Source organism: Solanum stenotomum, chromosome 1, assembly GCF_019186545.1.
Source record: "Solanum stenotomum isolate F172 chromosome 1, ASM1918654v1, whole genome shotgun sequence".
Lineage (NCBI taxonomy): Eukaryota > Viridiplantae > Streptophyta > Magnoliopsida > Solanales > Solanaceae > Solanum > Solanum stenotomum.
Genome location: NC_064282.1, coordinates 19,307,645 through 19,335,306, shown reverse-complemented (window position 1 = coordinate 19,335,306; position 27,662 = coordinate 19,307,645). Strand labels below are relative to the sequence as shown.

General features: G+C 34.0%; 4 protein-coding genes and 2 pseudogenes across 8 annotated transcripts in view; 2 read left to right on the top strand and 4 right to left on the bottom strand.

The window, feature by feature from the left end:
- The window catches only part of LOC125852692 (UMP-CMP kinase 3-like), a 29,665-nt gene extending 13,991 nt beyond the window's left edge, over positions 1-15,674 (bottom strand). Inside the window, exon 1 of one of the 2 annotated variants that reach the window (XM_049532411.1) lies at positions 15,527-15,674. Coding sequence is in view for 1 of the 2 variants with exons in the window: in XM_049532419.1 (XP_049388376.1) it covers positions 14,632-14,661 (30 nt within the window). In the remaining variant the exon portion in view is untranslated. Of the gene's footprint in view, positions 1-14,631; positions 14,687-15,526 lie in introns of those variants that run through there. The other variant, XM_049532419.1, reaches the window with a different exon arrangement.
- LOC125852668 (uncharacterized) overlaps positions 1-26,844 on the bottom strand; it is a 28,901-nt gene extending 2,057 nt beyond the window's left edge. The window contains exons 1-2 of one of the 2 annotated variants that reach the window (XM_049532389.1): positions 25,825-26,832; positions 25,342-25,672 (exon numbers count right to left, since the gene is read on the bottom strand). In XM_049532389.1, the coding sequence (XP_049388346.1) occupies positions 25,557-25,672; positions 25,825-26,611 (903 nt within the window). In that variant the 5' untranslated portion in view covers positions 26,612-26,832 and the 3' untranslated portion in view covers positions 25,342-25,556. Of the gene's footprint in view, positions 1-25,341; positions 25,673-25,824 lie in introns of those variants that run through there. The other variant, XM_049532395.1, reaches the window with a different exon arrangement.
- LOC125852682 (phosphatidylinositol N-acetylglucosaminyltransferase subunit P-like) overlaps positions 3,107-27,662 on the top strand; it is a 29,823-nt pseudogene continuing 5,267 nt past the window's right edge.
- LOC125852658 (phragmoplastin DRP1E-like) lies at positions 6,055-8,029 on the top strand (annotated as a pseudogene). The gene is made up of 7 exons (XR_007445035.1): positions 6,055-6,142; positions 6,222-6,342; positions 6,428-6,497; positions 6,895-7,120; positions 7,203-7,254; positions 7,349-7,711; positions 7,787-8,029. The product of XR_007445035.1 is annotated as a phragmoplastin DRP1E-like (transcript).
- On the bottom strand, positions 8,355-14,691 carry LOC125852731 (phosphatidylinositol N-acetylglucosaminyltransferase subunit P). 2 transcript variants are annotated; one of them, XM_049532432.1, is made up of 6 exons: positions 14,632-14,646; positions 11,395-11,437; positions 9,938-10,190; positions 9,352-9,424; positions 8,780-8,898; positions 8,355-8,617 (listed from the first exon to the last, which is right to left on the bottom strand). In XM_049532432.1, exons 3-6 carry the CDS (start codon positions 10,140-10,142, stop codon positions 8,496-8,498), a joined length of 519 nt encoding a protein of 172 aa, XP_049388389.1. In that variant the 5' UTR covers positions 10,143-10,190; positions 11,395-11,437; positions 14,632-14,646; the 3' UTR covers positions 8,355-8,495. The 2 variants fall into 2 exon arrangements, with proteins under 2 accessions (XP_049388389.1, XP_049388396.1); XM_049532439.1 differs by lacking the exon at positions 11,395-11,437 and having other exon boundaries at positions 14,632-14,691.
- On the bottom strand, positions 22,888-24,746 carry LOC125852638 (pentatricopeptide repeat-containing protein At1g06270-like). The gene is made up of 2 exons (XM_049532361.1): positions 24,526-24,746; positions 22,888-24,315 (listed from the first exon to the last, which is right to left on the bottom strand). Exon 2 carries the CDS (start codon positions 24,155-24,157, stop codon positions 23,156-23,158), a length of 1,002 nt encoding a protein of 333 aa, XP_049388318.1. The 5' UTR covers positions 24,158-24,315; positions 24,526-24,746; the 3' UTR covers positions 22,888-23,155.

The following is a 27,662-nucleotide window of genomic DNA, read 5'->3' as shown; positions in this document are numbered from 1 at the left end:
ATACCATGTATAATAATATTTACTACTCCTTATTTTTATGATAATTATACATATTTTTCTATTAAAAAATTATACTATATAAATATAATTTTTATTTATGAATTTATTTGACTAATTCTTATGTTTATTTTATTTTGATTTCTCATAAATTTTCTTCTCTTTATTAAACTTAAGAGGGAAGTTTTATTTTTAAGCTAAATAAGAAAAAAAGTTATATTTTTAAATACACGTGGTACTTATCATGAAAATACATAAACAAAAATATTTAAGTTAAATAAAATAAAAGTTTTATTTTAAAAAATGAATAACTAAAGCTCACAAAGAAAAATTTAAAAAGTTTAAATAAAGTGAAGGGTAATTTTGTAAACAAACAACTTGTTCTTAAAATTTATCAATATATATTATTTTGAATATAACAAACCAAACACTCAATAAGAAATAATCTCAAGATAACTTATCTCATCATAACTAATCCAACATAACTTATCACAACATAACTTATCCCATCATAACTCATATTCAAACCAAACGACCCCTTACAATTACACATATCATACTATATATTTAAGAAAAGAATAGTTTGTGATGCGAACGTAACTGACATTTAAGAAAAGTCCGGAACTTAATTAAGCCACAAAAAAAAAGACCAAAATAAGTCACTATTCTAGTAAGTAATTAAAATAGGCTTAGTGTAAGAAAAATTTCCGTTTTATCCAATGTTTCAAATGTTTTCCGTTAGTCTCTTAACGTGAATATTTTAATAAAAATGGAATTATTCTTTACACTTTGTAAAGTGGAAGAAAAAATTATATTTTACAAAGAGGAATATATTTCCCGTTTTAAATTAAATTGTCTCTCTTTATGAAGTTTTTGCGGTGTTTGTCATACAATTATATTAATTTGACATATCATAAAAACGGAAAAAATTATTACACTATGTATTTTTTTAATTCTAAAAACTACTCCAAGCTCTATTTAAGGACGTTCAAACATTGCCCTTCAATATCTTTAGTCTTCTATTTTTCTTCATTTCAATCACAAAAAAATGTCTTCTGAACCAAAAGTTAGAGTTTCGATTTATTCAGATGACGAAATTATACATGACGAAAATATTGTTTATTATAATTGTCCTCCCAAACACAATGCTAAATATTCAATTAATGCCCGATATCATAAATTTCTTTCATCATTTTATAAAAGAACAGGTATAAATAATATTGATTATAATATGATTAAAGTCAAAAAATACCTTACTTCATTTTTATCATAAGGACATGTAAATTTTGGAGAGTGGATTATCTATAATGACGAATCGTTGACCAACTTTTTGAGGGTTCTAAATGACTACATAGATCAAATCAAGTTAACAATACTTGAAATTTATGTTAGGAAGGAGCCTAAGACTAGTCAACAACGTTCTCCTATAACAATACTTGAAAAATACTCCTCTTTGTAAAAATAGAATTTTTTTCTTCCACTTTATAAAGTGTAAGAAAAACTTACACTTTACAAAGTGTAAAAAATAGTTCTGTTTAATATTAAAATATACATGTTAAGAGACTAACGGAAAACGTTTGGATTATTGGATAAAACAAATTTTTTTCTTACACTAAGCCTATTTTAGTTACTTACTAGGATAGTGGCTTATTTTGGTCACTTTTATCTTTTTGTGGCTTATTTAGGTTCCGGACTCATTTAAGAACAACATATCGCCTCGTTTGATAGATAGAGTGTATAAGAATAATAGTAAATAAAGTATATTAGTAATATTTGTATTAGTAATGTTTGTACTAATAATACTTATATTAATTACATTGTTTAATCATTGTATTAAAAATATCTTGCATGAGAAAAAAAATTATTTACAAAAATACCTTCATAATTATGCTGGAAAAGATGTAAAAAAGATTTTTGAGGGATAATATGGTCTTTAACTATGTTAATGCCTGCATTAAAACCCCCTACATTACTAATACAAAAAAATTTCATGTATTAATCACACACACATCAATACACACTAGAGTAAAATATTAGTTATACATACATATATCATAATATATCAGAAATGGGAGATGGAAGATGGCTCGAGAGGGATTTGTAGTTATTAATCAATCTAATGTGTGTATTAAAATAAGGGAAAGGTTCAAATATGTCATCGAACTTTGGAAAAAGGCTGATCTATGTCATCCGTTAAAAGTTTGGCTCACTATGTCATTTCCATTTAAGAAAAGGCTCACCCATGCCATTATTTGTTAATAGAAAACAATCCGATTATGCAAATTCATTTTTTACATGTGATCAATTATGATTCGGCCATGTCATTAATTAAATTATTTTCTTTAAAAAAAAGGCTCAAATACGCTATCAAACTTTGAGAAAAGGTTCATCTATGTCATATGTTAAAAGTTTGGCTCATCATTTCCATTTGAGAAAAGACTCATCCATACTATTATTTGTTAATAGAAAACGATTCCGATTTTGCAAATTCATTTTTTACATGTGGTCAATTATGATTTCGGCCACATCATTATTTATTTTTTTAAAAAAAGAAAAAAAGCCCAAATATTTCATCGAGCTTTGAAAAAAGGCTCATTTATGCCATTCGTTAAAAATTTGGCTCGTCTATGCCATTTCAATTAACAAGTATGGCATGGATAAACCTTTTCTCAAACATAAATAATATAGATGACTCAAATTTTTATCGGACTACATAAATGACCCTTTTATCTCAAAATTTAATACTAGCATGTTTGAGCCTTCTCCTAATACAATGCATTATTATATTATATTATAGACTAAAAAAAGTGTAGGAAGGTACTAATATTACAAGTTCACAACCCAGTCCTTACCTTAACACTGTTACTCTGTCCAAGTGGTTTACTTTCCTTTTTAGTCAGTCCCAAAAAAAATGACATATTTTTATATTAAGTAACAAATTTGACTATAAATGTCTATTTTACCCTTAATAAAATGATTTACACCCACACAAATTTCTATCTTTCATTTTGAACCACAAATTTTTAAAATCTCCCTTTCTTTTTTAAACTCCGTACCGAATCAAAGTATCTCACATAAAATGGGACGGATGGAGTAATACTTTTAAGGGTAAGTGCACTTCACCTAAGTTTTTCATCTCCGGCAAACAAAATTTCCCCTTGTTTGTTCAAGAACCCGATCGTGATATCGTTGTTTTCCCCCAAAATTATCAAACTCTAATTTATAGTTAGTGCAATCAAAGTAAGAAAAGGATCTGCGGAAAGGAATTTTGTTGAAGAAACCGTTGAATTCCAGCAATGGAGATCTTATAAACCTTTGAGTTCCATTGTGCATTGATGAAGAAGATCGGTTAATAACAAAACTTTCAAGTTCTATTTATGGGCAAATGATAGCAGGGATTGAAACAAAACAAGTTTTAAGGTACTCTCCAGGTATCGGCCGTTCATTATTGTTCCCAAATTACTAGTAATTAAAATTGATGAAACTTAATTAGTATATTTTGTCCCTTTCCTCTGGATTATACCTAATATAATTATTTTACTATGTTGACAAATTAACTAGGGAAACAAATAAAAATGATACTTATTTGGGTTTCGAAAAATTCATAATTTCCTTATAAATTTTCAATTTCAGTAGCTGAGATGTCTTCAAATTGGGTAGCAGCTCAAGTAACTCGGTAAGCAGTTTTTCTCTGTGGATGTAGTTCATACATGTCTATCTAATTGCCTTTGGAAATTATAATCTGAATTGGGTTTATCTAATCTGATTGCAACTGTATTTTATGTTGTATTTGTTTTGTCCTTGTTAGTCCCATTTATTTCTGGGATTATGGTGATTGAGATTGAGATTATGGTGAATCATGGGTCCATCTCGGTTGGACTCACCTACTTAGCTTAGGTTTTACCTCAGTGCCAGATTGAATGACTTGCTGCAGTTTGGAGATTGTATTAATAGTTATAAGTATGTGAATAGAGGGAAATGTTATTAAGTAGTAATATTGTAGCGCAATTTGATCTTCTGTAGATAGAAACTCTGATTTTAGGGCAAGCAATATAGCAATTGCAATGCCCTCTAAAAGAAAGAACTAGTGTTTGAGTCACAGGGAGTCTCAATAAACCTTTCGGAAGAAAGAAAATCCAATTTGCTTTTCTTTTCCCCCCTTATGCCCTCCTTATGTGCTGCTGCGTTATATCTTTTATATTTTGTCCATTTATTCATCTCTTTGTTTTCCGAATGTTCTGAAGTGAGACAGAAAAAAATGACTTAGACTCTTAAGTTCAAATGAGAACCGATATGTAGTGGTTTTGTGTTAGAGCATTGTTGATCTAAACAAAGCAATTAAAATATCACCATGTGGCATGCTGGATATGTGTAATTGTCAATCCTGTTTTTTTTTAAAGTCAGTGTTGTAAAAAGCTTTGAAGAGAAGCTAGACGTGGGTCTTGCGCTTCAGATGGCTCCTTCTCTTCTGCTATATCCCTACTGCTTGCAACTTCTTTTTTCTTCTTTCTCTTCTTCTCTTCTCTGTTTCGATATCTTGTTTTTCTTTCTCGCCTATCTCCATTGAAAGTTTAGCACCACATCTTGTTACACAATTGACTAGTAAGTTCTCTTCCTTTTCTTAATTAATGTCTTTAGTTACGGTAATATTAAAGACCTTTAAATGCATAAACTAATCATACCTGAAACATACTCCTAAGTAAGGATGAATTCCTGGTCACTAGCTCCATTCATTCCATAATTTCAAAGGAACTAATGATCCTCATTGTTATTAACTTATTATTCTGTGAGTTGCTTGGTGGTTTTTTTTCTGGAAATGACTTAATTCTAGAGGCAGTTTCCATGCACTAACATCTCTGTTTTGGCAATTGTTGGGACAGGTATAATTCTTATTCAGAGTGACACTTTGGACCTTCTTAGATATCGTGATGCTGGAAGATAAAGGTTGGGAAGATCCTCGTTCCGTTAATAGCCCTAGGAGGATCTTGAGTTTTTCCAAGAATAGGAAGGCCACTGTGTTCTTTCCAGACCCAGACGACAGAGATTCAGGTTTTGGTGTTTCTGGAGATCAGGGACCCAAGACTTCTGAAGTTTACGGATTTGTTGGCTCCATTACTACTGTTATTGCTACAGGTCTACCCATCCTCATCTTTAAGAAGCTTAGTCTGTTATTTAGAACATATCCCTATGTTTAAATATTCAATGTTTTCTTCTGATATCATAGTTTGGAATACAGTTGAATTGTTGGTATTATAATGTGATATGATTTTCTTCCTTGGTAATGCTCATCATGACATGAAAGTTACTTATTCTTATCTTTTGGTTAGACTCCTTGGCCTTCCTGGAAATGCTTGTGCCCAAGCATCACCAGTATCCTGGATATAGGGTAGAGTATGCTAATTGATTTTTCTTGGGAGTTGAAATGACAAGGCTGTTGAAATCTCTGGATATATTACTCTGCAAATATTGAAAACAGATGCAAATACTAATTTTTGATTTGTCTGTTGTAAAGTATTGAGCTCTCATATTTTGTATGTATAGCTGCTTTGCTTTAACCTAATTCCACTGGTATTCCAGTGGTCACAACATTCATTTGATTTCATGCATACGGAAGTCTGATTGGTTTCTATTATTTTCAATGAGCAGTTCTTTTTCTGGTGTGGGCATATCTTCCCGAACATTGGTTGCACTCTTTGGGAATTGTTTACTATCCAAGCAGGTAAAGAAGATGTACTTGCAGGCTTGTGTCATCTTTACATCTTGTCTCTAAAAAGATCCCTTTTTAAATTAGGAGATAATATGAATTTCAAATTTACTTAGCTGGTTTGTCTGAGACACCAGAGCCAGAAGCTGGTTAGTGTATTCCAGCTACCTAAGTTGGGCTTAGTTTATTCCAATTTCTGGATCTATAATGGCATTTGGTTGTTTTGAACAAACATCTTGAAAAGAGGAGGCACAAATTTTTAATTGATAAGCCCTTTAGTTGCATTTCAGAAATTGATATATATTGGTCCTACATTTCAGAAATTACAAGTGCATGAAAGCAACTTAAAGCATTTGCAGAATGCTCAAGATGAAAAACTGCTAGTATGGGCATCTGGCTAGTAAAATGGGTTCGGAGTACCTTGCAAAACTGCTGTTAAAGGTATACTTATAGTTCTTTTCATGTAAGGAGTTCCCAAATAAGTTGAGCAGAGTTCATATTCAGATTGTTTCCGTTTCAGCACTTGGAACAATTTATTAAAGCAAGAATACCAAGTATCACATCACTTATCAATAAAAGCATAGATGAACTTGAATCGGAACTGGACCACCTTGGAAAGCCTATTGCTGTTGATGCAGGCGTAAGCTTCGACTTCTATATCTATCGTTGCTACTGTTGATCGAGAGATTTTCCTTTATCTTAGTAACTGAACTGGTCTATTTCGGGCTCAACTGTATACTATTTTGGAACTTTGCCGTACTTTTGATAAGATATTTAAGGAGCATCTAGATGGAGGGTAAGTGGATTGTTTTCTTTTTTCCCTTAATTTTCCAAATCTAACTTTCATTATCGTAAGCACTTCAAAAAATCCAAAGGAACCATAGTGGAAAACCATAAAGCACAAAGGAACTTGAAATACAAGGAAGGATTTGGCATAGGCTGAAAAGAGACCACCAAATGTGACTAGTACCCATAAAACACAAAGAATTTGAAGAAACTTCACTCATGAGAACTTGTAAAAAAAAAAAAAGATGTACCCATTAAACTCAAGGAATTGGCAACACATTTCAGTAGACATGTGACACTCGTCTATCTTGTCTGTAAATGCTTGTACTGATTTAAGATGAACTTCCAGTTTATTGCTCTGCACCTAGACTATATATAACATGAATTTATCTCTCTTTGTTAATCAGTCGACCTGGTGGTGATCGAATTTATGGAGTGTTTGACAACCAACTACCTGCTGCTTTGAGAAAACTCCCGTTTGACCGATATCTCTCTGTGCAAAATGTGAGGAAAGTTGTTTCAGAGGCAGATGGTTACCAGCCTCACTTGATAGCACCTGAGCAAGGTTATAGACGTCTAATTGAAGGGGCCTTAAATTATTTTAGACGCCCAGCTGAAGCCTCTGTTGATGCTGTAAGTAATTTTTCAAAATTTATCAGGGTCAAATAGTTAATGCTTCCTATCAACTCTAAGTTTATGTGAAACTACATATCAGGTTCACTTTGTGTTGAAGGAACTAGTGAAGGAAATCTATTGGAGAATGTCAGGTAATGGTGCCGGGCAGCTGTGTTGTATTTTATTTTTAGCTACAATAACCTCTTCTCCCTTTTCTGATTATTTCTAAATATATTGGTGGAGCAGGAATTGAAGCGGTTTCCCAGTTTACAATCTACAATAGCTGCAGCTTCTAATGAAGCCTTGGAAAAATTCCGGGATGAAGGTAGAAAGACGGTAGTCAGATTAGTGGACATGGAATCTTCTTACTTGACAGTGGATTTCTTCAGAAAACTAACCCCCAAGGGGGGAAAGCCAGAAGCTTCTGCTGCCGTAGACCGGTATGGAGAGGCTCACTTTCGTCGGATAGGTTCAAATGTATCATCGTATGTGAATATGGTGTCTGATACATTGAGGAACACACTCCCCAAAGCAGTGGTTTATTGTCAAGTTAAGGAGGCCAAACAATCTTTGTTGAACTACTTCTACACTCAGATTGGGAAGAAAGAGGTACTATCTCGGTGTTCATCCCGAATTAGCAGTTTTTTGAAAGTTCAAGTGCTGACAGTTCTTTATATTTCTCAGGGCAAGGCACTTTCAGAATTGTTAGATGAAGTTCCTGCATTGATGGAGAGAAGAATGCAATGTGCCAAGAGGCTTGAACTGTACAAGAAAGCAAGAGATGAGATTGATTCTGTAGCGTGGGTACGATGATTGCACTTTTAAGAGACACCTTTCTTCTACGATACAACAAATTCACGACTTGGGTGAATCAATATCGCTGCTTGTTCGAACATTTTAACACCCTAAATTCTTTGATTGTTGTAGTCATATTATTTGGTTTGGATGAATTGTTGCTTTATTATGTATTTGTGAACTGAGTTAATACCACATTCAATTGCCCTTTTGCTCAGGCCGCTGCTCCATTTTTGTACTTGTACCTTTTACTGCTTATGGACTTGGATAAAGAAATGATGAAGAAATATGGCGTCTTTAAACAGTAAACTTCTTCTAAAACCAATGAGCAAAGAAAAACACTCAAATACCAGAACCATTATGAACTTGTCAATTTGATCTTTTTCCCTAACAGTAATATACCCTTGCTAACCAGTATATTAGTTTTTCTGTACTACACAGAGGAAAGCAAATGGACGATTGTGAAAAAAGCCACATCTAAATTACATTTAATGTCAAGTACCTGAATTGGGTGAATCAAAGAGATACACTGATAAATGAAGGAAATGAAACTGATACAATCTATCCAAGCAAAATAACTGCACAGTAAAATTATTTCTTATCTTGGATTGAACATAAGGTCATTTATTTGATCAATCCGAATATCAGATATAGGCTCTATAGGTTGCTCATCATTGTCTGTTGAAGGCACGTTGCGCAAAGGTTCTCTTGTGAATTCATCTGCAAAATAGATAGAAAGAAAACATTACGAGCTCAATCCCATGATTATGTAAAAACAACTATTAAAAATTAAATTTGGGTATTGCATGCTCCAAGAGTCAAGACAGAAACGCTAGGAAAATCCTTTCTACTGTCATTGCCAGAAAGTCAAGTAACAATTACCATATATCATGCTGAAAGAAGTTGGAGGAGGGGTAGCCAAGAAGTTGAGACCAATGTAAAATCCTACAGCTAGTGATATAGTCATCATCGCATAAGCTGGCGCAGCTAATGCCCAGTACCTGATAAAACCAAGAACAATTTAACAAGATGTTAAATATATCATGTGACAATTAGTAAGTGACCAGCTAAGTTCTGCCAAGAAAATTCTTTTCATCTTGAGCATTCTGCAAATGCTTTAAGTTGCTTTCATGCACTTGTAATTTCTGAAATGTAGGACCAATATATATCAATTTCTGAAATGCAACTAAAGGGCTTACTTATCAATTAAAAATTTGTGCCTCCTCTTTTCAAGATGTTTGTTCAAAACAACCAAATGCCATTATAGATCCAGAAATTGGAATAAACTAAGCCCAACTTAGGTAGCTGGAATACACTAACCAGCTTCTGGCTCTGGTGTCTCAGACAAACCAGCTAAGTAAATTTGAAATTCATATTATCTCCTAATTTAAAAAGGGATCTTTTTAGAGACAAGATGTAAAGATGACACAAGCCTGCAAGTACATCTTCTTTACCTGCTTGGATAGTAAACAATTCCCAAAGAGTGCAACCAATGTTCGGGAAGATATGCCCACACCAGAAAAAGAACTGCTCATTGAAAATAATAGAAACCAATCAGACTTCCGTATGCATGAAATCAAATGAATGTTGTGACCACTGGAATACCAGTGGAATTAGGTTAAAGCAAAGCAGCTATACATACAAAATATGAGAGCTCAATACTTTACAACAGACAAATCAAAAATTAGTATTTGCATCTGTTTTCAATATTTGCAGAGTAATATATCCAGAGATTTCAACAGCCTTGTCATTTCAACTCCCAAGAAAAATCAATTAGCATACTCTACCCTATATCCAGGATACTGGTGATGCTTGGGCACAAGCATTTCCAGGAAGGCCAAGGAGTCTAACCAAAAGATAAGAATAAGTAACTTTCATGTCATGATGAGCATTACCAAGGAAGAAAATCATATCACATTATAATACCAACAATTCAACTGTATTCCAAACTATGATATCAGAAGAAAACATTGAATATTTAAACATAGGGATATGTTCTAAATAACAGACTAAGCTTCTTAAAGATGAGGATGGGTAGACCTGTAGCAATAACAGTAGTAATGGAGCCAACAAATCCGTAAACTTCAGAAGTCTTGGGTCCCTGATCTCCAGAAACACCAAAACCTGAATCTCTGTCGTCTGGGTCTGGAAAGAACACAGTGGCCTTCCTATTCTTGGAAAAACTCAAGATCCTCCTAGGGCTATTAACGGAACGAGGATCTTCCCAACCTTTATCTTCCAGCATCACGATATCTAAGAAGGTCCAAAGTGTCACTCTGAATAAGAATTATACCTGTCCCAACAATTGCCAAAACAGAGATGTTAGTGCATGGAAACTGCCTCTAGAATTAAGTCATTTCCAGAAAAAAAACCACCAAGCAACTCACAGAATAATAAGTTAATAACAATGAGGATCATTAGTTCCTTTGAAATTATGGAATGAATGGAGCTAGTGACCAGGAATTCATCCTTACTTAGGAGTATGTTTCAGGTATGATTAGTTTATGCATTTAAAGGTCTTTAATATTACCGTAACTAAAGACATTAATTAAGAAAAGGAAGAGAACTTACTAGTCAATTGTGTAACAAGATGTGGTGCTAAACTTTCAATGGAGATAGGCGAGAAAGAAAAACAAGATATCGAAACAGAGAAGAGAAGAAGAGAAAGAAGAAAAAAGAAGTTGCAAGCAGTAGGGATATAGCAGAAGAGAAGGAGCCATCTGAAGCGCAAGACCCACGTCTAGCTTCTCTTCAAAGCTTTTTACAACACTGACTTTAAAAAAAAACAGGATTGACAATTACACATATCCAGCATGCCACATGGTGATATTTTAATTGCTTTGTTTAGATCAACAATGCTCTAACACAAAACCACTACATATCGGTTCTCATTTGAACTTAAGAGTCTAAGTCATTTTTTTCTGTCTCACTTCAGAACATTCAGAAAACAAAGAGATGAATAAATGGACAAAATATAAAAGATATAACGCAGCAGCACATAAGGAGGGCATAAGGGGGGAAAAGAAAAGCAAATTGGATTTTCTTTCTTCCGAAAGGTTTATTGAGACTCCCTGTGACTCAAACACTAGTTCTTTCTTTTAGAGGGCATTGCAATTGCTATATTGCTTGCCCTAAAATCAGAGTTTCTATCTACAGAAGATCAAATTGCGCTACAATATTACTACTTAATAACATTTCCCTCTATTCACATACTTATAACTATTAATACAATCTCCAAACTGCAGCAAGTCATTCAATCTCGCACTGAGGTAAAACCTAAGCTAAGTAGGTGAGTTCAACCGAGATGGACCCATGATTCACCATAATCTCAATCTCAATCACCATAATCCCAGTAATAAATGGGACTAACAAGGACAAAACAAATACAACATAAAATACAGTTGCAATCAGATTAGATAAACCCAATTCAGATTATAATTTCCAAAGGCAATTAGATAGACATGTATGAACTACATCCACAGAGAAAAACTGCTTACCGAGTTACTTGAGCTGCTACCCAATTTGAAGACATCTCAGCTACTGAAATTGAAAATTTATAAGGAAATTATGAATTTTTCGAAACCCAAATAAGTATCATTTTTATTTGTTTCCCTAGTTAATTTGTCAACATAGTAAAATAATTATATTAGGTATAATCCAGAGGAAAGGGACAAAATATACTAATTAAGTTTCATCAATTTTAATTACTAGTAATTTGGGAACAATAATGAACGGCCGATACCTGGAGAGTACCTTAAAACTTGTTTTGTTTCAATCCCTGCTATCATTTGCCCATAAATAGAACTTGAAAGTTTTGTTATTAACTGATCTTCTTCATCAATGCACAATGGAACTCAAAGGTTTATAAGATCTCCATTGCTGGAATTCAACGGTTTCTTCAACAAAATTCCTTTCCGCAGATCCTTTTCTTACTTTGTTTGCACTAACTATAAATTAGAGTTTGATAATTTTGGGGGAAAACAACGATATCATGATCGGGTTCTTGAACAAACAAGGGGAAATTTTGTTTGCCGGAGATGAAAAACTTAGGTGAAGTGCACTTACCCTTAAAAATATTACTCCATCCGTCCCATTTTATGTGAGATACTTTGATTCGGCACAGAGTTTAAAAAAGAAAGGAAGATTTTAAAAATTTGTGGTCCAAAATGAAAGATAGAAATTTGTGTGGCTGTAAATCAGTTCATTAAGGGTAAAATAGACATTTTATAGTCAAATTGTTACTTAATGTAGAAATGTGTCATTCTTTTTGGGACTGACTAAAAAGGAAAGTAAATCACATAAATTGGGACAGAGTAACAGTGTTAAGGTAACTTACCACCTTCTTCTTTTTTCCATCAATTAACAGGTAAGGACTGGGTTGTGAACTTGTAATATTAGTACCTTCCTACACTTTTTTTAGTCTATAATATAATATAATAATGCATTGTATTAGAAGAAGGCTCAAACATGCTAGTATTAAATTTTGAGATAAAAGGGTCATTTATGTAGTCCGATAAAAATTTGAGTCATCTATATTATTTATGTTTGAGAAAAGGTTTATCCATGCCATATTTGTTAATTGAAATGGCATAGACGAGCCAAATTTTTAATGAATGGCATAAATGAGCCTTTTTTCAAAGTTCGATGACATATTTGGGCTTTTCTTCTTTTAAAAAATAAATAAATAATGATGTGACCGAAATCATAATTGACCACATGTAAAAAATGAATTTGCAAAATCGGAATCGTTTTCTATTAACAAATAATAGTATGGATGGGTCTTTTCTCAAATGGAAATGATGAGCCAAACTTTTAACATATGACATAGATGAACCTTTTCTCAAAGTTTGATAGCGTATTTGAGCCTTTTTTTTAAAGAAAATAATTTAATTAATGACATGGCCGAATCATAATTGATCACATGTAAAAAATGAATTTGCATAATCGAATTGTTTTCTATTAACAAATAATGGCATGGGTGAGCCTTTTCTTAAATGGAAATGACATAGTGAGCCAAACTTTTAACGGATGACATAGATCAGCCTTTTTCCAAAGTTCGATGACATATTTGAACCTTTCCCTTATTTTAATACACACATTAGATTGATTAATAACTACAAATCCCTCTCGAGCCATCTTCCATCTCCCATTTCTGATATATTATGATATATGTATGTATAACTAATATTTTACTCTAGTGTGTATTGATGTGTGTGTGATTAATACATGAAATTTTTTTGTATTAGTAATGTAGGGGGTTTTAATGCAGGCATTAACATAGTTAAAGACCATATTATCCCTCAAAAATCTTTTTTACATCTTTTCCAGCATAATTATGAAGGTATTTTTGTAAATAATTTTTTTTCTCATGCAAGATATTTTTAATACAATGATTAAACAATGTAATTAATATAAGTATTATTAGTACAAACATTACTAATACAAATATTACTAATATACTTTATTTACTATTATTCTTATACACTCTATCTATCAAACGAGGCGATATGTTGTTCTTAAATGAGTCCGGAACCTAAATAAGCCACAAAAAGATAAAAGTGACCAAAATAAGCCACTATCCTAGTAAGTAACTAAAATAGGCTTAGTGTAAGAAAAAAAAATTGTTTTATCCACTATCCCCTTGTTTGTTCAAGAACCCGATCGTGATGCTAATTGGTTTTTCTTGGGAGTTGAAATGACAAGGCTGTTGAAATCTCTGGATATATTACTCTGCAAATATTCAAAACAGATGCAAATACTAATTTTTGATTTGTCTGTTGTAAAGTATTGAGCTCTCATATTTTGTATGTATAGCTGCTTTGCTTTAACCTAATTCCACTGGTATTCCAGTGGTCACAACATTCATTTGATTTCATGCATACGGAAGTCTGATTAGTTTCTATTATTTTCAATGAGCAGTTCTTTTAGTGGTGTGGGCATATCTTCCCGAACATTGGTTGCACTCTTTGGGAATTGTTTACTATCCAAGCAGGTAAAGAAGATGTACTTGCAGGCTTGTGTCATCTTTACATCTTGTCTCTAAAAAGATCCCTTTTTAAATTAGGAGATAATATGAATTTCAAATTTACTTAGCTGGTTTGTCTGAGACACCAGAGCCAGAAGCTGGTTAGTGTATTCCAGCTACCTAAGTTGGGCTTAGTTTATTCCAATTTCTGGATCTATAATGGCATTTGGTTGTTTTGAACAAACACCTTGAAAAGAGGAGGCACAAATTTTTAATTGATAAGCCCTTTAGTTGCATTTCAGAAATTGATATATATTGGTCCTACATTTCAGAAATTACAAGTGCATGAAAGCCCTTATTTCCGTTCTTTCTTGGTGTTGCTGTTGGTACATGCATCCTGCAAATCTAGAAAAAGGGTATCTAATTTCACAGTGCAATTGTTGTAGCCCCATATGTTGTACCAGAACTGGACACCACAACTCCACTATTTAAAGTCTTTAAAATCTCATAATTTTTTCTGCAGGTTTTTTTTAATTATAGTAGAACTTCTTTTTGCTTTGACAATAGAGAAATTAGTGATAGCTTAAAGGTCAAGCATCCCTCCAATAATGCCGTCCAGTGTAGAAAGCATTTCACTTTTGTTTAGATTCCAGATGCTTAGACCATATGAAAATGAGAACTCATTCATAAAGGAAGTGGACACCAATAATCAAGGTAATAAGAATATTCTCTGGATATATGAAGCACATTTAGTTGAAAAGAAAGCTACCTGGTTAGCAGACTCGACAACAGTCCCCATGGATTTCTGGCAACTTGGTCTTTCGAAATTGCCTGCAGAAAGACAGACTCAATCAATTACTCAGGAATGTTGACACTAAAAATAAAGGAAGGGGGACTGAACATCTAGAAGGAAAAGACTTGCACTTTCAGAGATCAGATGCTGGAATCTTCGCTTAATATATTCCAGCTTCAGATCACATAAGAAAAATGAACATGTTCACATTAATAAGCTTCAGATATTATAACTGCTAGAGTCAAAAACAGAATCTTCATGTCTCCAGAAAATGTACATTACAAAGCTTGAAGCAACACTTTTAATCTAAAGTATAAAACATCAATCTTCATAATAGATGACAATCAAAAGCAAAAAAGCCAGAACCCAGGTATTTACATGCACCCGCCCCGCTTTATCATTAATTTATTCCTTCCCACATACATTCCCAAGTACAAGCCTAAACTATTCCCAAGCCTCGATACTATCCTAAAACAGTAGAAATTTTCCAGTAACACTCCACCATTGAAATTGAAAGAGATCGACTCAAGTTAAACAAAAACCCACAAGTTTCAAAAAAAAATAAAAAATAATCAAATCTTAAAACGAGAAACAATAAATCTGTCGGTGCAAAATTGAGCACGCGCAAACCAGATGAAATTGCATGAGATCTGTTCAACCATAAACAAATTCCTAATCAGATCAAATCAAAACTAGCTCCAAAATACAAAATCAAATCTCAAGAATTCCAAAACAAAGAGACAAAATTCGGGTCAGATCGGAGAAAAGAAAATGCAGTAAATTGAAGAATGCAATGTATGAAATTGAGGAGATGAATGAAAAAGCGTAGATCGGGAAGAGAGAAAGAGAGAAATCAAGATCTGAAGCTTACCAAAGGTAGAAGAATGGTGATTTGTTGAGGTACAAAAAGGGAGGGAATGGTAATGTGAAGAGCTCGCGAGGCTCTTTGAGATATATTTATAGGCCTCGAGCCAAATTTGGGAGAACCATTTTGAACGGTAAACTCTTCCCTTTTTCCTTTCGCACTCCACACGTTGCGTTGAATGGTTACTCTTTTTTTCCTTTTCACTTTATAGTGAATTGACTAGCCTAACAAATTTATATATTTCGAGCAGCGTGATTTGAAATTATAACTTTATTTATATGTTTAGATACATAGTTTAGAGAAAAGGCCAAAAATCATCCCTCATCTTTATGCCTAGACATAAATTCATTTTTGTTCTTTTATATGGAGCACTAATAGTCCTTCTTGTTTATTAAATTGATGCACTTTTAGTATACCCACTAACTAGCAGTCAACTTTTAACGGAAAGAATAGCTTCTTTTTTTTAAAAAATCTTTGATCCTTATAGCAATTCCAACTCACAACTTAACTAAACATAATTCTCCAAGATTGTTTTACCAATTTACACGCACATATTCACATAATTGTCCATTTTGTTCTAAATACTAGGAACCATTTGAAATATTATCAAACAACTTGTACAGCCTAAAGATGGCTTTTTGCTTATAAGAAAAAACACTATAGATGATTGTCACGACCCGATTTCTCAAGTTATGATGACACCTACTATAACCCACCAGTAGGTAAGCCACCCCATAACCCGGAACAACAAGTAATGGGTATGAGGGTAGAAACTAAACAAGAGTAGGCAAATAACAATATAAACAGACGGAAGCAAACCAAAAACATATATACAAATACAGATCCCTCCTAGAACCTGGAAGTCACTAGTACAAAGCTACTAACAAAATGAGTACAAGTCCCAAAAGTGGACAACAGAGACTGGACTGTCTCGAAAGGAAAAAGACAAGTCTATATATACAGATGGAGACTGAAATAGAACAAAACGCCGTGTGCTCACCCCCGTCTCCGATCAGACTGCTCCAAGCTCGATCAACGCTGGCTACTAGTGCCCGGACCTGCATCACGAAACAGATGCAGAGCGTAGCATGAGTACCAAAACAATAGGTACCCAGTAGACATCATAGGCCGACTGAACTTGAAAGGTAAAGGCAATATGAAAAGAAGGAATAACACAAACCGAGGGTCAAGAGTGGACATCTAAGTAACAATGGAATGCACACGAGTGTAGAAAGAACTAACTAAAGTAATCTATAAGCTAACTACACCTAACTGGACCCCCATAAGCCCAGAAGGTACACTCGTGCGCAAGTTAAATAAAAACCCGAACGGACACACCCTCATAAGCCCGACGAATACACATAATAACTATAACTAAAGAGAATTGCATAAAAGAATCCAAGAACGAAGAACACGAATCAGAACCTCAACCCTAATTAGTAAAATCTGACAGTACGGAGGACGGACCTCTAACCGGATGCTCACCAGAAGTACCCAAGTAACCAATCACAAATATCAAGTATATGAGGCCGGAACTCTAACCGGATGCTCTATATAAGTATCTGGGAAATAGAGGCCGGACCTTAAACCGGATGCTCTATATAAGTATCTGGGCGATAGAGGCCGGAACTTAAACCGGATGCTATATAAAGGTGCCAATGTAACTGCTGAAAGAGTCCTAATCGATCCACACTCATAAATGTCCGTGGAACGCCGTCCATACTTAGCCAATCAATGTAAGTCCTTGGAACCAAATCGAAAATCAAATTCAAACCGCGAAGTAGAACTAGTGTCGCCGATGTAACTCGTGAAGCCGTAACATCGGGGAAAATAAGGATAACTATAGTCGGAGAAAGAGTATCGCCTAACTAAGGCCCAAACTATCAGACTCAAGTCTGCTACACCAGTCTACAGGGATCTAAGCCGGTCGAGCGACGTCGGGGCAAAACTAAGGCCTATTGGATTTGAATAATGTATTTCTAAGGCAAGCCCTAGTCAAACCTAAACTAAGGCCCAACAATCTTCAAATAAACAATAATTAAGCATGCAAGCACTCCACATAGCAAGGAGGGTCCGTTAATAACACAAAGCATGCTCACAGTTACCCGATAATTCCCGAAATAGGCCGAAAACATGATTTCTTAACACCTATGTAGGATTCAATAACTACCCAACCCAAATCCCAACTAATCAACATCCATTCATATTCTCGAGCTCAATCTAAGAGAGGGAAACCGTAGCCTACCTGTAGGCCAATCACACGGGCTCCAAAATCACTTCTCCGAAGCTTTCCCTTTCCGAACGTCCTCGAAACGCTGCCCCGCTATCAAAAATAGTATCACAACGTTATTACAGTCATTTAGACACCAAAATCACAACAAACGGAGACGGGTCAATTTTGGAGTCAAAACGAGAATCGTGGGACCCGCACCGAACTGTCCAAATTTGACTCCGTCAAGACACCCTAAACATCACCCCAAACTTGTGTTTTAAAATGAAACACAATTCGGGGATCAAAACCCAGCAAAACCGACAAGCAAGAAAATCCTATTTTAATCAACTACAAAAAAGAAAACAGCAGCAGCCTAAAGTCGAGATCTACAAGAATCTAATGGTGTCCAACACTCTTTGAACACTCTACGATGAAGCCACGACAATTATCAACACATGAGACTTCGAATCACCCAAAACCGAGGTAAAATGAGTGAGATAAGACCAAAACAATAATACCAAAAACAAAGGCTCGAAAAAGGTACTGCAGTCAGGTTTTATCGCGAAATTACCTCGAACGGGGACTCCAAATCATTATCCGAGCTCACCAACACGTTGTCCTTGAAAAATCTCACAACTTTGCCTTTTGAATCGCCCAAATCAGTTGAGAGATGAGAGAGCTATGAGAGTTAAAGTTTTGGGAAATATTGCTGAAAATCTGCATTATATTGCAGATTTTCTGCAATTTTTCCAACAACTAAAAACTCCGACGGGGTACTCCGATCTCGTTCGGAACCCCATGCACGCAAACGAGCTATGCAACCATACCAAATTCGACATTCCAGACTCAAAGGCGCAGTCAAAATTTCAATCAGAGGTCTTTTCGATAAAAAGTGGGTCCCACTTTCAAAAGCCATTTTAAGTCAAAACCCACAAAAGGGCTCGGAAAGATATCGAAAATCTCCAGACACAAAATAAGGGTCAATCTAGACCAAACTCGACATTCCGGAGCTAACCACGCTGACTGAATTCTCATCTGAGCGCGTTTACTCAGAATGTTGACCAAAGTCAAACTTAGGCTTAAACTTAAAGTTAAAACGCCTAATCGCACCGACTCACACTGAAAACATCGAGAGTCATGACAACCATCCTATTAGCCTAAAATGACCCTTCCGGAGCTGATGGAATCATCAGAATTGGATTCCGATGTCATCTTCTTGAACTTTTGATCGAAAATGATCGTTCAAGGTTCATAAGCTCCAAAACACAAAAACTCGCACCAAGACCAAACGAACGACCAGGTGACCAAACTGGCAGTCCCAGCAAGTCATAAATGACTTAGGGTCGCTATAGAAACGCTCTAAACGACACACAGAAGGCAAGACACAGAAATGACCATGAGGATCATTACAATGATTTAATAAAATTAAAATTTTATCTATTATTTCTTAAGATATATGTCAAGTCAAACATAAACCAATAAGTAAACATGAATGGATTGAGTAATTAGCTACCATGAAATTACTCCTTGTAGATGGGCTTTTGTATCTTAGATTTGATTGCAAATACTAACAATAATTTACTGATTTCTTTATCCAGTTTTCATGACAATTAAATATGCAGAACATATCAAGCAAAGGGAATTTAACTTAATAGGAAATTTGAATTATTGTCGTGGTAACGATTATGTGATCATAACAACAAAAAAGAAGAAATTTATTGGCGAAAATATATAGTGTTTTCCCCCATCTTTTCTTAGCTATGACTCTCAGCAAATCTACAAGAGTAGTAGTTAAATCTATCTTTTTGAACTGTTCAAATAATCATTTTTTTTATTGTGGAATTGTTGTTGCAATATGGGGGGGGGGGGGGGGGNCTGTTAAAAGTTCACGGCCGGTTAATGAAGTGACCAAATGTGCACCAATTTAATAAACAAGAGGGATTATTTGTGCTTCAAGTGAAATATTAAGGATGACTTTAAATATAAGCCCAAACATGATTTCAAATTCTCCTTATGAAAACTTTTTAAAATGTAAAACTTAACTCATCAGTTTAGATTTTGTAAAGGAAATAATGATGATCGATGTGAAGAGTTAGATTGTTTATATCACGTAAAAGAATTATATTAAAAGTAAAGGATAATGCTAAATGGCCAAAAATTTTGGCCAGAGAATTAAAAAGTCTATAATATCATTTTTATTTTAAAATAAACGGATCTTTTTTCCACTTTTTAATTAAAAGGTATTAAAGTTGAAAGGGTAAAAATGTTCAAAAAGGTAAAATAAAATAGTGTGAAATATTTATTTTACCATTTTGGCCAAAAGGATTTTTCCAAAAAGAAAAATTAGTTACTACTATTGCTAACTAGTGAATTTTTATAAAATTATGTGTATTTGAAAGTTTGTAATTGCAAACATTTATTTATAAAAGGATCTTGAAATAAGCGATTTATAGATGTGGCACCTTAAGATATTCCAATATATCTTGATTATGAACTATAGTTTGCTTATTTTGGTAAGATTATATTAAATTTGAGGAAATTTTGATAGTTTTCACATCTTACTGAGTTTTCATGTTTATGAAAAAAAAAATACTAACTTAAAATATAAAAAATGAAAAATTGCATGTAACTTCAAATTAGTTTGATTTCAAATAATGTTCCATGTAATCCGCTTTTAATAAGAAAGTGCACTAAATTTTTTAAATATTTTTTTTTAACCGTGTACATCATTTTTGGCATAAACTAAGAAAGAATGGACATATTCAATTTTAGATAGGATTATTTATTTGTTTACATTTTGGAATCATACGAAATAGAATTTAATTGTTTGTACGAGAATCAGAGCTAGAAATAAGAAAATAAATGTGTGACTTGTTTATGCTCATGGCTCGTTGATAGCTACTTTACACTTGTTTTTTCTATTTATTTTCTTCTTTTTGGCAAGCTAATTAATTAAAGATATGACAATATTTTTAATGGTACGTGGAGAAAGAGCTGGTTTGTTTTTTTTTAGCTAAATTCCATAGCTTGGTCTTTTAGACTAAAGATTGTTTACATGGTGATTTGCAAGGAGATGTTGTTTGCGCAAGTTAAATCTTAATTATTTATATTTTTATATATGAATAGACATCAAATACTAATATTTTTTGTTTTACTTAAAATATATGGACTTAAAATTGAAGATGAATTGTATTTAGTCATACTAGTCGTAAAAAAATATTTGTAATATGTACTTAAAGTTCATAGAAGAACAAACATAATTTTTACATAAGCCGATCTATATAAAAGTGTAAAAATGTGTATAAGCACCTCTTATACACTTCTATACAGTATGTACAGTAAAATATTGTATGTATAAGTACTGCTGTGAAAAGGAAGAAGAGGCTATTCATATAGACCGTATATTTTTGTAAAAATCTTCAATTAGAATACAAATGCACTCAAAAGGAAGAATGTGAATAGAAAAAAACTAATTAGAAGGTTGGCATAATAAATGATTATGATTGTGGTACTTCACCTTTAAGCCTTGTTCACCAGAATTACAAATTTTCCATCAGCCCATTTTCAAGGTCGGTCTCATGTCAGGGTTAAGCCTCGAGTCGACATCGGGTCCCTAGTCATGGCTGGGTCAGTTGTTGGATCCCGGGTTAGGCTTAGGCCAGGGTTGGGTTGGATTTCGAGTCGGAGTCGAAGCAAGGGTTCCTGTTTAAGGGCAGGTCCTGATCCAAATGTCATAGTATTTGTCACCATTATACCTAAATATTCCTGGAATAATATTTTCTCCTTACTAATAAAACACTCAAAAACAAGTAAAAATCCATTTATTTTTTCAGAAAAACATTTTTATTTTTACCAAACACACCCAAAGTGTGTATACTTTATCCTCCCCCTGGATCTACTGTTAAAATATCTCGATTTCAAGATTAAAATACTTTTGACATTTTTTTTCCAAATTAACAAAATATTTTAAATGTTATATATAAGAAAATAATAGAAGTTTCTTTTGTGACAGAAGAAAAGGTCAAAAGAGTACTTGTCAAGACACCAATCTAAAACTTCAATGCTAACTTTCCAGTCAAGCAAATTCGAAAATTCAGTGGAACGCTTAAAGAACCATCAAAGTTGATATTTTTATGCTAGCTAACATGCTTTCATGTGATAAAAGCTTATTTTTTTTAAACGTTCTAAAATAAATTATTTTCCATATTGGTGTAAATAAAAATTCGAAAGGGTCTTTATCACAAATTCCTGAAATAACACGCACCCTGTTAGCATAGGAAACTTACGTTCAAAAGAATATGAATATTACAATAGCAAATAGAATATTCTTGCTCATTTACCGATCAAAAAATATTCTTACTTTTTTGTAATTATAATAATAGTGTACTGGCCAGCTTGCTGTACCTTTACTATTTCATTGGGTATATGTTATCTTCTACCAACATATATATATATATATATATATATATATCAGGTTAATCAGCCGGCCACCAAAGCTTAGGCAGATGAAAAAAATATCATCTAGTGTATTTTGCCTTCACTAAAATTTAAATTTGAGAATCATAGTTTGCTTCACTTCATTGATTACTAGATCACACCCGTGATTGTTGGAATATTCTTGAAATTTTTTCTTTTGATGAACATGGTGTCCGCACTGGCGTAGACACATGGTGGTCAGGGTCGTCAGGAAAAATAGTAAAATGATTCATGAAATAATTAAATAACATAATTTCGACACTCTTAACATAACAAACTATTATAGTCCAATGGTTTCACCTACTTGGAATGAGAAAGTGCTCGTGTGTTCGAATTTATTGTGCTATTTCTGGACACCCTTTACGGAATTCCTGGCTCCGCCACTGGGTGTCTGAGCCAAAGCACCTCAACTAATTCCACAAGATATTTGTCACCTCCCACTAACAAAATTTCAAATCCTTGTAGATCACTTCTCTTGTTGATTTGCTATATGAAACTTATACTCATTTTATTTAAAACTTCTCATGGTTCTCTTTATAATGTAGATTTCTAAGTATGACATTGGACAGTACAAAAATTCTTCATTTTTATAGTTCAACACATGCTTTTCTTATATCTCAACGCAGGAAATCTTGAAACTATTGAACAGAAATGAGAAGTCATGATTTACAAACATAATAAACTATATTTCAATCTCAAATTACTGGAGAAGCTATACAACTTCATTCAGAAGCAAAAAATGTATAACTTTCCGTCTAACGCATATGAAAATGCAATAACGAGCTTTGAGTTTCATAAACTAACCAACAAACTATAACGTGATATACAGTACCTAGGTTCTGAGAGGACTTCCAACGGAGTTGCTGAAATTACAGTCATACCTTCAGTCTGGATAATGATCTTGATCCCTTTCTATAAAGCTTACTGATTCACATGTATGCATGGAACTACGACCTTAGCTCTGCAAACCTCTGTCTCACGGCATTGGCAAGTTTCCACTCACCAATACTTGTCAGGCCTTCAACAACCATTTGCCTTGACCTTATGTATGGTATAAAGCCTCTCTTGGTCATTTCTATCACAAACTTTCCAGCCAAAATAAACTGCCGGCTCTCTAAGCACCCTTCAAGCACTGATTGGTAGCACTCGAATCCAATATGCACACCCTCATTTGTTAAGAACTCAATTACTTCAATTGCTCTCCTTATCTCTTTGTTAGCCCGTAGTGCTGCCAAAAGTTTCACCAAAGTTTCTTTTCTGGGGCTCAAGCCAAATATGGCAACCATTTCATTCAATGTCTTTATGATAGCAGACGTCATTCTTAGCTCGGACAAGTTGTCAATTAAAGAACCATAACAATCCAAATCCGGACTACAACCAGCACGGCCCATTCCCTTCAATACATTAACTGCTTCATGTATCTGATCAACCTTACAAAGCGATGAGATTAGGTAACTGCAAGTGCCACAATCAGGTGCATATCCAATATCCTGCATTTCCAACAATATGCTTGAAACAGAATAGGATTTACTCCGACGTTCAATCCATGCAGTGGAGAGTAGGAGGTGAGTTTGAGGTACTGGAATGCAGCCAGAGCGAAGGGTACGCTGGAGAATGGCAAGAGCAAGTGGGAGAGGATTTGAGCTTTGGAGACTGTAGGAAAGGAGACAGGAATATGCAATTTGAGGGTGATAACGAGGCCTGATCGGAGAAAAAGACTGTAAAATTTCGTCAACAATTTTGACACTTGTGTTTTCAGGGAAGGTGGATAAAAATGAAAAGGGATTCGGACTGCGGTGAAAGCCTTCAGAAGAGCTTAGAATATCAGGAATCTGTTCATATCTTTTATCTTCCACCACAGCTTTAATGGATTCTTCAAGCATTCTTGCTGAAGAGATAAAAGAACGACAAAGAGGACGAACAGAGGAGTGTAGCTTTGCAACAGCCATCACCCTGGATATCCAGGTTCTTCTTATTTTCCTCTCAAATGTAAATAAAATTAGTCGAGCTGCACATAAACTGATCAAACACGGAAGCTGATTTTTATTTATTTTTTAATTGGAATGAACAGCTTAGTGTCGGCTCAGAATGCTTGAATTATCTACACCTGCAGAAGGGGTTTGCAGCAATTGGACACATGATATAGCAAAAAGAATGAAGAGCAGAAAATATGTGACAATATTCATTGTGGCATAACATCAAACAGGGAGCAGGCATAAAATGGGACAAAAATAAAAAACTTCATTTTCTCCTGGGAAAGATTCAAATACATACAAATTCAACATTCTATCAAGTGGAAAAAGGAGAAAAGTAATACCTGATCTGATTATTAACACTATCACGCATCCGTATTCTTCTGCAAAATATTTTTGCCTCTTCTTCGGTTTCCAAACATTTTACAACTTTTATAATTACTTTACCATGAGGTGTTGTTATTATTCTCCTAATTATTTTGTTTATATTTTCAAATCACGATTCAATTTAATCAATAACGTTATATTCAATTAAAAGATGCAACTCACGTAAAAGAGTGTACACACATTGTGTTTTTCAAATTAAAGAGGGGATAATTTAGATGTGTTTCTCACCGTTTTAATAGTTTGGATATGAAACTTAAAAGAAGCTATACTTTAGGTGTGTTTTAAACACTTTCATTATGTACTCTTGAATATTTTATTTTTATGTTCTACATTTAAGATTACAGTTTTTTAAAATGTAATAAATATTACTATTGTATAAAGTTCTCTTAAAGTTCATATTATACAATGAATTAGCTAAATGAAAAAAAATATTATTGTCGTATAATTTATATAATATCCTTTTTTTCATCTTCCAATAATTATTGCAGATATACAATTTATTACTTTCATCTTTCAACCCCTATTTTTTTTGCATGAATCCTTTCTCTTTTGCAAGTTTACCCATTGTGAAGCTTCGTGTAATTGCACTTAGCACTTATATTCATTACATAATGACTTTCGTTAGTGATCATAATTCATTGTAATTAATGATAAATAATCAGAGCTCTGATAATGGAAAAAAAAAACTAACCAAGTGAAAATAAATTAAATCTTCGTAATTAGATACTTAAATTTATATAAAGTTAAATAAATAGATATATATTCTACGTCACAATATTTTGAAGACACAAAACTGATAATTCCTTCAAGTTCTGAATTTCTGGCATCTTTTTTGACTTTTTTCCAAGTGTAATACCGAAAAAAATATAGTACTATATTAAAAAAAATCCACCTAGTTTAGGCAACATGAATAATATAGTAATAATTAGTTTAGAAAGATAAAAATACAAAAAGAGAAGAAAAATCAACAAACTTAACAGAAGATTCATCATCTCAATAGTATGCTGTAAGAAATGGCCACAAGAGCCAAAATATATAGCAACTGCAGTGGCGGAAATGAGGATGCTCTGTAACTATCAGCAAAGTTTATTTCTCTGCCCCCAGCTGCAAAATTCAACATAAACACACTGTTAATGTCTAGAAATCTGAATCATGGTTACTCCATGTCAAATCACGTTATGGGTTCAGCTTCATCAAATTTAGATCGCATAAATTATATGAGTGAAGAAGAAAAAAAAAAGTTATGTCTCACTTACCACAATCTCTAGTAGAATTACTAGTGCTTGAGCAAATGCACTGCGCCATCTGAGTCTCTACATCAAATCCACAAGTCCCACCAGATTTAGCGCACCGGGCACATCCAGTGTCCGGCACGCTAAATGACAATTTCATCCCATAAAGCCAATCCAACGGCCCAACACCTTCCAATCTATCCGTATTATAAACACTAGTATAATGCGTGCAATCCAATATATCCATACTCATATACTTCACCGTTTCATAACCCGTGAAACAACACGCCGGCGTACTGTTAGACAGTAAATGAAACAACTTAAACGAAGTGCACGAACCGTAGAGTTCGTCACACGAATGACCGGAGAAATTAAAACAGAGCGACTTGTAATGGTTAAGTACAGGCGAATCGACGGAGCAATTCACGAGGATGAAGATTGTGTCAGGCGTAGGCGGGATTATAGCTGATTGAATTTCTGACATTTTGAAGTCGTGGTGAGGTTGTAGGATTGAACAAGTAGACATTGAAGGATCGAAGATCGTCATGGTTTGCTTTTCGTAGTCGATTGATTGGACTTTGTAATTTCCTGATGGTGTTAGGAAGAATAAATCAGTAGCGGAGCAATTCAGCATGTGACGATACTGCGGCGCGCCGCAGCCATCGTCAATGCTGAACGGGTAGTTTATGGGAATGTTGTTACAGAAATTGCGGCATGTTGAGTGAATTTGTGGGGATTGTGATAGTAGCAACAGAATGAGGTATATTGTTAGATGATTGAACGTGAGAAAGAATGATTTTGAGTTAGCCATTGGAAAGGGAGTTTAATTTGTTGTGAAAGGTTTCAGATTTGCACACGCAGATTTCGATGAGTAACTTTTTTTTCACACGCAAATTTCAAATATTTTGCAGAAAGCAAATGGCGAGCAGCTGTCCGCAATTTTCTCCTATTAACAGTTGGTTTTTTGACCGTTGGCCCGCCGTTTCACTGTCTTTTACAGGGCTCCACACTGGAAAAAAAAATCAGTATTCGATGATGAAGGAATGAAGAATTCTTTTTTCTTATTTAAGGGAAAGGAATAATGGATAACCACTTTCAATTTCATTAGCATAAATCGATTCTCAATCAATGCTTCTTAGTCGAGCTTGTTGCACAACTAGTTATCTAGTATGGTACACATTTTTTATATGATTTACAAGTTATCGAACAAGAGCTATTAGCTCAGCGTACACTTGAAGAGAATCAATTATGAAACTTTCTTGGAATACCAAAAAAGCATGAAATGTAAATTTTTTAAAAAGGTAACGCATATGACAAGCTAGCAAAAGGACCAAGCAATTAGATACAGGAGTAGAAAGAAAATGAAGCAATCAAAAGTAGCAGTAGTTTATCATAGTGTCTCCTAAAGAACATCATATTGGAGCTCAAAGTCAAAGGAGTCAGATAATACACAAATCTACTTACAGTCATACTATATATATTTAAGAAAAAAAACAGTTTGTGATGGAATACAAGGCCTAACCCATCGGTAGCCCCTTAAATTTGGCACGAAATTTCACTTAAGCACCTCAAGTAGATGATGTTCATTTTAGACACCTCATGTAGGGTTTCGCTGTGTCATTTTGACACTTTTTGCTTACATGGCATAGTGAGTGCAATACACTTATTGAGCGCGCGTGAAAAACCTATTTAGTCGATTTTTTAATTAATTTTTTCTTCTTCTTTCCCATTTTCAGCCACCATTTTTGCAAACTTAAATATCCAACATGGTGAATAAAAATAGATACAGTAAAATGATGAAAAATGATGGAAACTATTTTTGAAATTTAGGAATAGACCCATTTCAAGATTAAATATTAAAT

Excerpts from the sequence above, each read along its gene's own strand:
- LOC125852638 (XM_049532361.1), bottom strand. The coding sequence starts at position 24,157 with ATGGCTGTTGCAAAGCTACACTCCTCTGTTCGTCCTCTTTGTCGTTCT.
- LOC125852731 (XM_049532439.1), bottom strand. The coding sequence starts at position 10,142 with ATGCTGGAAGATAAAGGTTGGGAAGATCCTCGTTCCGTTAATAGCCCT. Across the intron at positions 9,425-9,937 it reads TACTACTGTTATTGCTACAG|TTCTTTTTCTGGTGTGGGCA; the intron begins GTCTACCCATCC and ends TTCAATGAGCAG. Across the intron at positions 8,618-8,779 it reads TTCTTTCAGCATGATATATG|ATGAATTCACAAGAGAACCT; the intron begins GTAATTGTTACT and ends TCTATTTTGCAG.